This window comes from Phymastichus coffea, unplaced genomic scaffold (assembly GCF_024137745.1).
Source record: "Phymastichus coffea isolate CEN01 unplaced genomic scaffold, Cenicafe_Pcof_1.1 PCOF00130, whole genome shotgun sequence".
NCBI lineage: Eukaryota > Metazoa > Arthropoda > Insecta > Hymenoptera > Eulophidae > Phymastichus > Phymastichus coffea.
In genome coordinates this window covers 190,682-204,643 of record NW_026706941.1, presented here as the reverse complement: position 1 = coordinate 204,643, position 13,962 = coordinate 190,682, and the positions used below count along the sequence as shown (strand labels likewise).

Below are 13,962 nucleotides of genomic sequence, written 5' to 3'. Positions count from 1 at the left end.
CGGTCCCTCTCTTTCTGTCGTCAACGGGTCACTTACTCCCTGAGGTCGTTCCTCGCTCGCGAGAGTGCGCCGACTCCCTACTACTTACTCCTCGCGCCGCCGGACTTCGTCTCCTCTTATCCTTTTATCGCGCGCACCTTCTATTCAGCCACTCATTCTATTGCCTATATAGCCTGTTCTCTTGTCTACTTTTATCTTGTTAACTCGTTGTGTTATCTACTACTGCGCTTACTCTTCATCGATGGTTATCCTTGATCTTTTGTTGACGATCGCATTCACCGTGTAGCTTTTCATTATTTTTCTAAGGAGATTTCTTTTTTCCGCAAGTCACTCTTTTCTAATACAATGCCAGCCTACGTTGTAATTGAATTGATTTACAATTCGTCGATTTTACGCAATACCATTTTTACGGGTAACGACCAGTCAATTAATTAATTTAATTATGTGTTATTTGAACAATCGGCTACCCAATGGAATGCTCATCAATTAGTTTTGGAGTCACGTTTGTCTGATATTAATTCAATAATGAAAGTTACCGGAAAATGAAGATGGTGAATTTCAATTGATAGAAATGCCAAATTGCTCCGAGAGAGGGGACGAGTCATCAGTGATTAGTCTCAAATTAGTAGCAACAACCTCAAGACGATCACATTCAGGCCGTAAAAAGCAGCGCCACGATTATACCACCACTCCTATTTTCTCCCCACATACATCTCAATTCGCACGGCTCGCATGGAGTACACGACATATCCTTGCATGTGCCTTACACAGGAGTAGGGACTGCAGCATTTGAAGCGAGCCAGGGAGAGAGAGAGAGAGAGAGAGAGAGAGAGAGAGAGAAAGAGAGAAGACGAAAGTTGAAAAAAAGATAGGCATTCGCCTAGAGAGTAAAAGAGAGAAATACCGCGAGGGAACAGTAGGAGGAGATCATTCGTTTGGTCTCTCGAAGGACGAGAAGTGAGAGGGAGGCATCTCGTCATCATCCCCGACAATGACACGTGCGCAGCAAAGTGGGGAGAGAAAGAGCGCGCAAGAGGCAAAAAAGAAGAGGCGCATCTCGGTACGGGCATAGGGTGCGCGCTACGGCGGCGACTGCTTAACGCTAGACGACGACCGGGGGCCTATATATGATCACGACGACACCTCTACCATCAGTCAACTATCTGGCTTAACCGTCGCCGCTGCTGCTCCACGCACACACATTGGATACTGAATACTTTCAGAGAACAACGTTCACGCAGTCACGAGTTCTTCTTCTGTTCGCGTTGTTGCGCTCGAGGAGCCCGCAAGGGATCTCTATCTCGAGCGATTCGGCGGTTTTGGTTTTTTTTATCCTACGGTGAGTGCGCGACCAACACTGAATTGTCATCATTCACACGCTGGAGCTTGCGTTCGTTTGGTGCTTTTATATCGATTTTCGGCTAAACTCTGTGCTTATCCAGGACGGGTTTTCTCCTTTTTGCGTTTGCTTTCCGACAAAGTGAATTGTGAAATTTTATGTTAAGTATTTTGGTCGCTGACTAAATCGTGGTAAGATTGTTGCGCTTTCAATTTGAATAGTTTTCTAATGTTGGCAATTCACAACTAATCTTTGCGCGTTTATCGGTATGTAAAAGCTATTGCAAGTTTTACAGTAAAGATGAAGATCGTTAAGCAATTGTTAGAAATAGCGTCGTCGGCATTTTATTATTACAATATATTATTTGTCATGGGACGCTTTAAAATGCCGAAATAATGCTATTATATAACGCCTCTTCTCGATTTCACAAGTGATAAAATTAAACTTTCCTTCGTTTAAAAATGTTAAGGCCGCTACTGACATGCACGATATTGCATCTCATCTAATCAACATACTCATGACGAGCGATAAAACCATCAATACGCGCCATAAGGAAGTATCGTCAAGCCGGCATCCTCCGATGGTGATTGTTACGTTTGAACGCCCATCAAAGTAGTAAAAGCGGCGCGTGCCGATTGAAAAGTTGGCCGCAACTGTCATTGTCTCGGGCTCTCGAGATTACAGCTTTTCTCTCGCGGAAGGAAACTTAAGAGCGGGGTGGGATAGGGATTCCAAGCTCCAGATGTCAATGCCGCGGTCGCTTGTATAATCGATCGAATCATTAGCCCGCGAAAATACGATTCTCTGTACATTGTTATGCCTCTCTATTGCAGGCACGAACTTCTATAGCAAGGCACATCAGCGACAACAAACATGAAGCTGTGTTTGTTGTGGATAGGTAAGTGACTTTTGTTATAATCATTATATTTTTGCAATCATTTCGAGACGTATATTGTTTTATATCGGACATCGTTTCGAATAAATTTAATTTAAATAAACACACTCTCTTTGCAAAGGACTTAACTAATGTAACATTTTATATTGATCGAATGAATTTAGTAAAAAGTGGGATACTTTCAAATGGATTCAATACAGTTTTTTAAAGCAACTCACGTAGAACGCGATACATCACGTTCATTATTCCTTTCATAAGTGTCGAAACAATCTTGCCAGTTTTTCGAATAATATTCTTAGCTTGCGATCAATTAAAAAAACAATTGCATAAAAATGCCTGTTATCAAGATATTCTCTTCTTACAGTTTTCCAACTAGAATCATTCAATTAAAAAACTTCATTAACGTGAAGAGATAAAAAGAAACATAAAAATCACATCGCATATCGCCGCGAAAATTCAATACACCGGAAATCAAGTGCGGATAACAAACAGAAACCAGCATTTTGTACTGGACTCGCACAATGCAAATTTTTACTAGCAACTTGACTGTGTAGCTTACTACTTTGATAAAGAGATAAGTTAGCTGCCTTTTATGAGGATAGACGAGCATAAACTGACGATGTAGCATTTTTGCGTGCCCCCGTTTAAATAGCCATAATTTTTCTCCTGTGCTCCGTTCATTCTTCATTTTTATTGGCCTCGTATATGCTCAAGCCTACAGCCTTCGACGCGGTAGTTACACTCGACGGTCAGATAAAAAATACCAAAGTCATCCAAGTAGACATTGGGAAACACGTGTGCGCAGCAATATGTAGTTTCACATCGTTTGATATGTAAAATATGTCAACGAATTTTTTCACATAATTCATGATTTTTTCTACTTGCGAAACAGAAATTCGATTAGAGTTAATCTGATAATTCATCTCGCTATGAATGAATTTTAGGCTGCAACTACAAAGGTCTGTACTGACATTACAGTTGTTCAGATATAAGTAAAATTTTTACCATTCACTTGTCAATTATACTAGAATATTTCTAGTGATCGTTTCGGCTTTGAAAAAACATTGCGCCATAAAACAACGAGTGGACTATTGAATACAATTTTAAACGCAACGCGAAGAGACTTTACTCATTGTATTGATGCTGCATCCCAAAGCTATAGTTTATATAATGAGTTTAGAATAAAAAAATTACGAATCCGCGTAATTGAAAGCAATTATGAAAGTATTAAACAATACGTGTATAGCGTGAAATTCTCTGGCGCATTTACATTTCACCTCTGTATTCGGTAACGGTATTGCACTAAGAAATTGTAAAGTAACTGAGATAAAATAAAATTACGTCATAGAAGAATTTAAACTAGTAAGCCATATATGATTAGTTAAAATTGAAAATTTTTAATTTGATTACTTCAAAAATTTGTAACAAATCATTGATACTAGCAAAATAAGTAATAAACTAAATGCATAATTATCAAGTATTTTATTACTCGAAAATCTTATAAATTGTCGAAATTAAGGTTAAAATTGAAAATATTTAATAAATAAAAATAACATTGTTGTAATTTCACGAAAGAAAGTAAGCGATTCATCATCTTATTTTGATGAAGAAATTTTGTTTCATAAATTCACGTTTGGTCATAAGTATAACAATGCTGATTCTGATTGACTTTTCAAAAACCTCATTCATTACACTTGCATACCATTTGCATAAATAAGCTCGACGAGAGAGCAATACAGCAACATCAGTAGTTGGGGCAATTGTCTGCTCATATAAAAATGGTGAGCCTTCCCAAAACAATGAGCAGATTCTATAAGCAGATTCATTCTCGGCCGCGTACTGATTAATCGCGTGAAAAAAGCGACAAGCGTAAAAAAGAAAACATCACGCATAAGGTATACGGGTCTATTGTGCAAGAGTGGCGTGCGAGGAATCGACCGAAATTTTCGTGGACCCCCGGTGATTAGTTCTTGTACATGAGAAGGCTGTTTTTCGTAACTTCCTTTCCCAATTAAAATAAGTAAAAGATAAGTTCCACGCAGGGGCATTGTTTGGCAAGGTTTTTTTTCAGTGCGTCTTCCCTTTTTCTTCCCCTTCTTCTATACCGGTCGCTTCGAGCGCGACGAGAAATAAAGGTCAAGTGTATGCAGAGGTGGACCGACCAAATCGTCTATAGGTAGTCTGCTGCAATTGTTTCGCTCCCCTATCTATCCACCGCTAATTTACGGGTACGCTGAGTGTAGATTCTCCGCGGATTTTTTTCGTCGGTGGAATTTTCGTCGTCGTTGGGAAACGTGCGCGGTTTTCTTCTTGGCTTGGAATCGGGTCACTGCTGTACACGCGATATCGCCGCTCGATCTTTCTCCAGAAATCTCACAAGATTTTACGCTGTGAGCGCTTCAACTACGGATCAATTACACAATTCTGTTTTACTCTTGAAGTCTTCATCATATATTTCACGTGTACAGAATACCTGCTTTTATATAATTGGCTGTATTTTCACAGTGAAATATGAAATTTGCAATTTCATTGTAGGAAAAATCCAGTTCTCTTTTATCGATTATTTTCTAATATACTATTTTGAGAATATTAAAATTGATCACTTTAAAAAAATTGTTTGTACAAGGCTATTTAACTATTACGTCATATTGGTGACAATTTTTATGAAAATAGAATAGATATTAACTTATCAAAGGTGTCTCATGTCTTCTAATAAATCAGTAATATCGTAGTGCTTCAATTATTTAAGATGGAAAAACAATATATATAGAATAAGTAATTCTTTATATAAATAGTGGACGAACGTACAGCCAAGAATTGTATTAAGATAGTTTCATACTTATCAATTATAGATTGAATATTATATCGTAAATCACTTTGCATCGCATTATGTTCTCCCTGAATAAACTGTCTCATTCTAGCAAAAAAACTTGTACAATGTGAGTGGACCCATCAGTTTAGACGCGCGTAACATAGATATTATGCGACGCGGGAAAGGAGACGCGTGTGAAGTTCTCGCAGGCCGCGGAGAAGTAAAATAATTTGAACAATCTCTGACATAACTCCCCGGCTAATTAATTAGGGACGTACGCGTGAACTCATTGTCAGTTTACGGGGGCGTAGCATTCTGTGTTCTCACCACGTGAACGACGCATCGCATCTGAAATCCGAAATTTTCTGAGTTTAACACGGGACTCTGGTTTGCGTTACGTACTTGTACTCCTATCGTCTTTCTTTTGAAATCTTGCGTAAATTGGCGGAGTCAAAGCTGCATGTGTACGCATATTTATCTGTCTATTTCACTTATTGTTTCTTTTGTTTATTTCAGCTGTTTCGGCTATTTTTCGCACATCATTGGTGAGTAAATTACTAATATTACTATATATTTAAACAAATCTATTATTTTACATGATTTCATGAAATTTACATATGTAACTTCATATATGTATGAATCTATTTATATTGATACTGACAATTTAGTTTTTAATTTAATTGAATTTTTACTAAGATAAAATATATATTGTTTAGTACCATGATTCATATTATTGTTCGAGTTAATAAATCATTCGTGTTTACCTTATATAAATATAAGGCAGAATGTCGCGCGTGATCGTGAATTTCAGTATTAGTATAGCAGGCTTATCCTATGTGGCTTTTTCTTCCTCCTAGGAGGTATCTTCTTTAGTAAAATTACGCAATTGCTGCAAATACGCTGCAATAGCGGTGCGCATCGATCGCGTACCGTCTTTTCGATCGACTCGCACTAACACTGTTAAGTAGCTGGTTTTGTAATCTCTTGTGGATCGGTGACCAGAATACATTGAATAAAGCACATCGTGTGCTCCTCGCTAGTTCTCTTTCTCTCTTACTTTCTCGTACAGCAGCAAGACTCGAAGGAAAGCATTCCGTGTTATTTGCATAAGCGATATACACTGCATAACGACTGTTAGGTATAAAAAAGCATATATATGCAAACTTAAAAAATAGATTACGGCACCTGCTAACATTCGGCAAACAAGACTAATCATATTTAAAAGTCTTGAAAAAAGTAATATCATTTTATGGACTGTTATGTCATGCGATTGAAAAACTTTCAGGCTCAAGAGGGTTATGATTACCCTCGACCAAGTAATCCTCTGATTCCGGGTAGACCGGCACCAGGAGGAAGTATTTCAAGGCCTGGTGGTCTAGGCGGTGGTTTCCCTTCAACCCCGTCAGGTGAATATGGAACTCCTTCTCCCTCAGATGGAACACGGCCTACTGGAGGGTATTCATCTGGTGGCCTAGGAGATTTTCCAGCAACTAGTGCTCCTAGTGGTGGATATCCTTTGGGAGATCCAAACAGTTCACGACCTGGTGGAGGCGGCAGTGGGTTACCTACGAGTGGTGGGGGTCCCGACAGTCAAACACCTTCCGCTGGCGGTAACGGCTATTCTTCAAGTGGTAGCCCTGGAGGTCAAAGACCATCAAGTAATGGAAATGGGTATCCATCGGGACGTCCTAGTGGCCAACGGCCGTCTGGTGGTGGAAGTGGATTCTCTTCGGGAAGTCCTAGTGGTCAGCGTCCAGGCTCTACTGATGAAGGATATCCCAGAGACAAACCATTGGTTCCATTTCCTTTACCAAATGAAAGTCCAAAATCTGGAACTGGCTTCCCTTCCACAACAGGCCCCATAGGGCCATCTCAACAACCACAGCAAGGTGGTGGATACCCGAGTGGAAGACCGGGTGGTCAGGGAACATCAGGAGGTTTCCCTAGTGGAGGACAAAGACCAGGAACTGGATCACAAGGTCCATCTAGTGGTAGCTACCCAGGTAATAATATTGATAAAAGATTTGGATTTATTACTAAAATGAGAAATGGAACAGTTATGTTTAAAAATAATTTTGTGTGTGTGTATGTATGTGTATATGTGTGTATGTGTGCGCGCGCGCGAATTTATTGATTATAATTATTGTTGTATTATTATTGTTTATTATACTTTTAGCATATATTGCGCAATTTCATTTATATTGTGAAAATAATATTTTTTAATTAATAACGGAATTATTTTATTTGATATAATTTAGAATGAAGCACAAATTGGAATACTATAAAAATCAAAAAGTAATGAATGATGTTCAGGTGGTCGATCGAATGATGGGTTTCCTAACAGTGATCAAAGCTCAGAAATTGGAGGAGAAACATCCTCTGGTTATCCTAGTGGAAGTCCGAGTGGTGGATATCCAGGTTCAGGACAAGGCCAAAGACCATCTACTGGAAGTACACAAAGACCTGGTTTTCCATCGGGTAGACCAGGTGGGGGCGTTCAAAGTCCAGGATCTTCTGACGAAGGCTATTCTAGAGATAGACCAACAGTTCCATTCCCTCCACCGAATGAAGGTCAAACTCAACGTCCTGGTACAGGTTTTCCTTCGACATCGCGTCCAGGTGGACAATCACAACGACCAGGCGATGAAGGCGGATACCCAACTGGAAGGCCTAATGGTCAAGGAACACCAGGAGGTTTTCCCAGCGGAGGGCAAAGACCCGGAACTGGACCACAAGGTCCATCTTCAGGTGGTTATCCAGGTAATGTAAATTGTTTTCAACAAAATTCATGATTATGAAAGATATTAGAAGTTTTTTAAGTATAGTTATTGTGACAGATATACAATTTACCTGCAATAGTTAAATAACTTATATTTAACAGTAAAATTGACTCAAAAATTTAACGGTTCGATTAGTCACATTAAAATAATATTTTGTTAAACATTTTTTCTTAGTTTCGTGTATAGTAAAATAAAAATTTTCGACTATAGAAAAAATACAAAACAAATAAATATTATTAAGGGAGCCGACCGAGCGATGATTTTCCCAGTAGCGGTCAAAGACCAGGAGGAGGACAGCAGTCACCTTCTGGCTCGTATCCAAGTGGAAGACCGAGTGGGGGATATCCCAGCTCTAATCAAGTTCCTGGTTCTGGACAAGGTTCTCAGAGACCATCAACTGGTGGTTCGCTAGGACCTGGAGGAGGTCAAAGACCGTCAGGGGAAGGTTATCCTAGTAATCGTCCCAATATTCCTTTCCCTACCGGAGATCAAGGAGCACAGAGACCCAGCAATGAGCGTCCTAGTGGAGGTTTTCCATCAACATCCTCTGCTAATGGTTTTACTTCAACTTCATCAAGGCCACGACCGCCAAATGGTTTATATCCTACGCCAGATGCCGGATCATCCAGGCCATTAAAACCTTCTGGATTCCCTAGTGGAAATCAGCAACCTGGAGCACAGCGCCCATCAGGTGGTGGATATAATGGTAAGTTGAATGTTGAAATTTAGAGTTCCTGCAAAAAGGTAACTTTTTATACATTAAAATAGAGATTTTATTTTGTGTAATATTTTTAGGACTTATAGGGCTTTATACCTAATATACTGAAAAAGTAAACTCCTATAAAAAATAAAATATCGCTTGAAGAAGTATAGATTTTAAACGACTACAACAGAAAAATAATTTTGAATAATATATATTATTACTATAGATTATTGAAATCTTGATCAAAAAGATTGAAATGTTCCAGAAATTTATGAACGAAATCCTTGGTAAAATGATTGTATTAGAAAATTAGTTTTTTCACAGAATTAATTTTTGTTTTAACGTAACTTAGAACGATTTCACCTTATTTGAATTTTGTGGAGAATGAGTAATATGATCTTAGTTTTTTAAACATAAATTGTAGTACTTATTTTTTCAATAGTTGTATAATTCATAAAAGAAATTTGATTGTTAAAAACATAATATATGACTATAAGTTGCAATTGAAAACCTTGAACCACGAGTATTTTTATTTTACTTTCCCAAATTTTAGTAGAAACCGATCTTCCACTGATTTAATATCACCTCCTAAGTTTCATAGAATTTTGATAACGAAACAACTATAAAGTATTTTTCAAGTTTATTTCATTTAAAGTAATAATTTATATATCTATAGATATAACTGTCCACTTAAAATATTTTTAAATATATTTTAAAATAATTACTACGTAATTAAATATTAGACGTAGATATATTAATTAATAAACTCTCTTCATTATTTAGTAGGTGGATCTATTGACGAAGAATATCCTGGACCAGCCCCACCACAAGAACCTACGGGACCATCTGGTGGATACCCTAGTCAGAGACCGGGTGGCTCGCAAAGACCGGGAAGTTTTCCAGGTATGATTTCTAGATTAGTTTTAAAGCTAAAGCTAAGACAATGATAGATTTTTCAAATTTACCACAACGTGGCAGTTATACAATAACGTCATACTCATACTACGTCCATAATACGTTTAATAAATATATATTTATTGAATGGAATATAAATTATTTTCAAAAATTTATTTATTTTTAATATTCAGGTGGACAGAGTGATCAGTTTCCACAAACCCCAAGTGGATTCAAGCCGTCAGGTCCAGGAACAAGCAGTGGTGGATATTCAGGCTCTTCTGGACAAGGGCCAAGTGGCGGTGGATATCCTGGTACATCTGGACAAGGGCCAAGTAGTGGTGGATATCCTGGTACATCTGGACAAGGGCCAAGTAGTGGTGGATACCCTGGTACATCTGGGCAAGGTCCAAGCAGTGGTGGATATCCTGGTATATCTGGACAAGGATCAAGTGGTGGCGGATACCCTGGTACATCTGGGCAAGGGCCAAGTAGTGGTGGATATCCTAGTACATCTGGACAAGGTCCAAGCAGTGGTGGATATCCTGGTACATCTGGACAAGGACCAAGTGGTGGCGGATACCCTGGTACATCTGGGCAAGGGCCAAGTAGTGGCGGGTTTCCAGGTACATCTGGGCAAGGGCCAAGTAGTGGCGGGTTTCCAGGTACATCTGGTCAAGGTCCTAGCGGTAGTAATTTTCCTAGTACTTCTGGCGGTGGTACACCTGGCTTTGAAGGACAAGGCCAAGGACCATCTGGCAGCGAAGATGGAACTTATAACGAGGGCGATTATTCGGCTATACCTGGTGAACCTGGACAAGATTATCCCATCTATTCTGAAATTCCTGAAACTAGTTTCAGCTGTGATGCACAGCAATACCCAGGTTATTATGCCGATGTTGATGCCCAATGCCAAGTATTTCACATTTGTGCAAACAACAAGACATACGACTTTTTGTGTCCTAATGGCACAATATTCCATCAGCAATATTTTGTTTGCGTTTGGTGGAATCAATTTGATTGTAGTTCAGCACCAGAATTATATTACTTGAACGAGAATCTCTACGATTATACGATAATGGGTTCCCAGCAACAACCTGGTGGACCTAGCGGTCCTGGAAGTTTTGCAACTGGACCAGGAGGTCCTGGTGGACCAAGTGGTTTTCCGACTGGACCAGGAGGTCCTAGTGGGCCTAGTAGTTTTCCAACTGGACCAGGAAGTCCTAGTGGACCTAGTAGTTTTCCAACTGGACCAGGAGGTCCTAGTGGACCTAGTGGTTTTCCAACTGGACCAGGAGCTTCTAGTGGACCCAGTGGTTTTCCGACTGGACCAGGAGGTCCTAGTGGATCTGGAAGCTTTTCAACTGGACCCGGAAGTTCTAGCGGGTCAGTTGGACGCCCGAATAGTTATCCTAGCGGTCCTGGTGGCCCTAGCGGATCAGGTGGTTATCCTAGTAGTCCTGGTAGTCCTAGCGGGCCAGGCGGTTATCCTAGTGGCCCTAATGGTCCTAGCGGACCGGGTGGCTACCCTGAAGGTCCTAAAGGACCAAGCGGCTATCCAGGTGATTCTGGAGGCTCTGGTGGTCCCAGTGGGCCCAGTGGCCCTGGTACTGGATATCCTAGTTCACAGTTAGGTTCAGAACAGCGGCCATCACAACAACCAGGAGGTGGAAATGAAGGTTATCCAAGTGGTAGACCCACTGGTCCTGCGTTTCCTAGTGGAAGACCTGGTCAGACAGAGTCACCTTTTCCACCGGTAGGTCCATCGAAACCAGACCGTGAATACTTGCCACCTCGCGCTGGTTAAGCGTCGTCAAATGAAATTTTTGCCTTGATAATATCAATTAACTTGATGCTGCTCTCAGTGCTCCGAGATATAATAACTGTAAATACAAATGTATCTTACTTATTAAGTTGAGTGATGTGCATTTCAATATAACGTGCTTACATTTATAAAAATTATTTGAAGTATCAAAACGAAGTTTTTATTGCATTTAACAATGAGATTACTAGTTTATAGAGACATGCATCGAAGAAGGTTATTTAAAATTTGAGCAGATGCTTACATTTACTGTTATATAATTGAAAATGAATTTGTATGTTTACGTGTACTAGTAAGTTGTCTAGTTAACATTTTCAATTGTATAACTAATTCAATAAATTTATGTTTGTTATCCGAGCAGATTTTCATTTTATAGCTGCCTACGAGTATTATATTATTGTGTATTTATTTATTATGTTTGGATACAAGATATTATGGAAAAGTTACCAGTCTATTTTACAATGATGAACGAGATATCGCTACGAATTTTGCTAAGCTTTATCAGAAGAATTGTATATAATATAATATGTGCTTATAAGTTCAATGTTGGAAAGAGAAACGCTTTCATAAATGTACGGTGATTCCACAGCAATAAATATATTTTGCGTGTTAATCCAAATAGTAGCTCGTTCTAATGTAAGAGTATCATTTTTATAATTAATTTATAAGTGATATACATTTGCAATTTTTTACAATGTATTTTTTATAAAAATGGTTTGAGATTCCTACATGGGATGCCATTATGTATATTTTATACGTGAAATAAAAATAAAACACCTCTGCAAGTCATGTGCCATTCTATTTCGTAGCCTGTGAATTACTTAAGCATTATTAACCATCCTAGTTATCTCCTTAATATTTATAAAGACTGTAATTTTGCTGAATTATTTTATCAAAATAGAGAAACAATCCTAATTCGAATTTTGTTTATGAGATATGACTAAGCGGCAAATGGTATTGCCCTTTGGAAGAAACATGCATTGTCAGGATTAATGAAGATAAATAAATGTATTTAATTGTGCATAGTACAATAATTTGATGTTTTGGTCTAGGTGTGTGAAAATACTTTCATGGTATATAGAAAAGTAATGTTGCAACTATACATTACTATAGTCTTTTCTTGTTTCTATACGGTTTCAAGTAAAACGTTTGTCTTTATTTACATGTAAGTGTTATCGTTTTTTATAACTTACTAAATAAAATTTGGTATGCAAAAAGATTTGTTATGTACAATAAGTCTTAATATTCAAAAATTCCTTTGTAGAAATATTTTACCCCCCTCCCCCCCCCCCTAAAAAAACTATTATTATTTACTTCTATGAAAAGAAAGAGATATTGTAAGAATTTACCAAAGAATTAGGAAAGTAGGCCACGTCGGAACCAGCAAAGACCGTGAAAGCATTAGTCGCGACAACAGTGCATCAATCGCAACTAAGCCGCAGACTCATATTACGCAAGCAATGTTTGTTCTTGCCATTTGCTTGATGCAAAAGGCCTATCTTATACCCACTACCTTGGTTTTGCAGTTAGTTATTATCATTATTATCAAGCCAACATCTTCAAATAACTAAAAACGATTTGACTGATTTGAACAGCTTCTTGATGCTCTATTCTTGTTACATGTGTGGGAACAAGTGGAACTTTATTACTTTTACTAATATAATAATTTATACAAGAACATCAAGCTTTCTTGATAGATAGCTTCGCACAGAGGGGATGTGAGAAGTAGTATTGAAAAACTATAAGATTTATTGTGTTAGACGTAGATTGTTTATATTTGGAAGATATGAAGATTGAAGTAAATAGCCTGTGCATGGAAAAGAATAATTTTCTGAGTGTTTCTTTAAAAGTACAAAATTATTAGTAAAACAAAATATTATTTTTTTTAATTTTCAATGATCCGGTAATCGACCAATAACACCTATGTGAAAATAGTATTCGTTACAAAGAGTATCACATTCTAAGTGAAAAGTGGATTGAATGCAATACCAATCAATGAATCTACATTAATTGGAATTATTTATTCATTTTGCATGTAGTTGTCACGGGCTTCAACTAATCATATTTCTCGCAGACATGATTTATCATTACTGTTAGCATAATCATTCTGCCAATTTCCTAGCTCATCACCTAGGACAAGAAATCTCAGGCACGCATTCCTACTTAATTTTACCTAATCCAATATTCTCTCGCAATAAAATGTCATGTCACGTAAGAAGTTTCTTTATTGATCCTTACAATCTTCTTTTTCGATTGCAACTTGTAAAAATTGAGTGCACGCATGTTTCATCGTGTATAAAAGGAAAACATTGACAATTTTTCTCGTGTTGCGGTCGTATGAAAAAAGGAAGAAAAATGGTACAAAAGAGGATAGACGTATAGTAATCGCGGTCAAGTATATACAAGGCGCTAAGTCGAGCATCTTCTGGTGTCTAGTGCTGCATCTATCTGTGACCTCGTACGAAAGATCGTTGATTTATACCGTCGCATACACTGACCGGTCGGATACTGACTCACGCAAACGGCGCGCGTTAAGATGCGTCCTTCTTTCTCTTCGTTTACGCGCAACGCGTAGTAGGCTTTATCATTGAGCATTTAAAATTCCGTTGCGGCTTCAACACGTCAATCTGTGTCAACAGAACACAGCGTGGCTTCTTTTTTGATGCTGTATAATTAATCGAATTGTACTTGTAAAAAGAAAAGTAAATTAAGTTAGC

General features: G+C 38.3%; 1 protein-coding gene across 1 annotated transcript; it reads left to right on the top strand.

The window, feature by feature from the left end:
- Nucleotides 1-2,212: 2,212 nt before the first annotated feature.
- On the top strand, nt 2,213-11,230 carry LOC131671626 (collagen alpha-1(I) chain-like). The gene is made up of 8 exons (XM_058948203.1): nt 2,213-2,237; nt 5,563-5,591; nt 6,332-6,515; nt 6,597-7,049; nt 7,360-7,806; nt 8,068-8,517; nt 9,313-9,432; nt 9,618-11,230. Exons 1-8 carry the CDS (start codon nt 2,213-2,215, stop codon nt 11,228-11,230), a joined length of 3,321 nt encoding a protein of 1,106 aa, XP_058804186.1.
- The last annotated feature ends 2,732 nt before the right edge of the window (nt 11,231-13,962 follow it).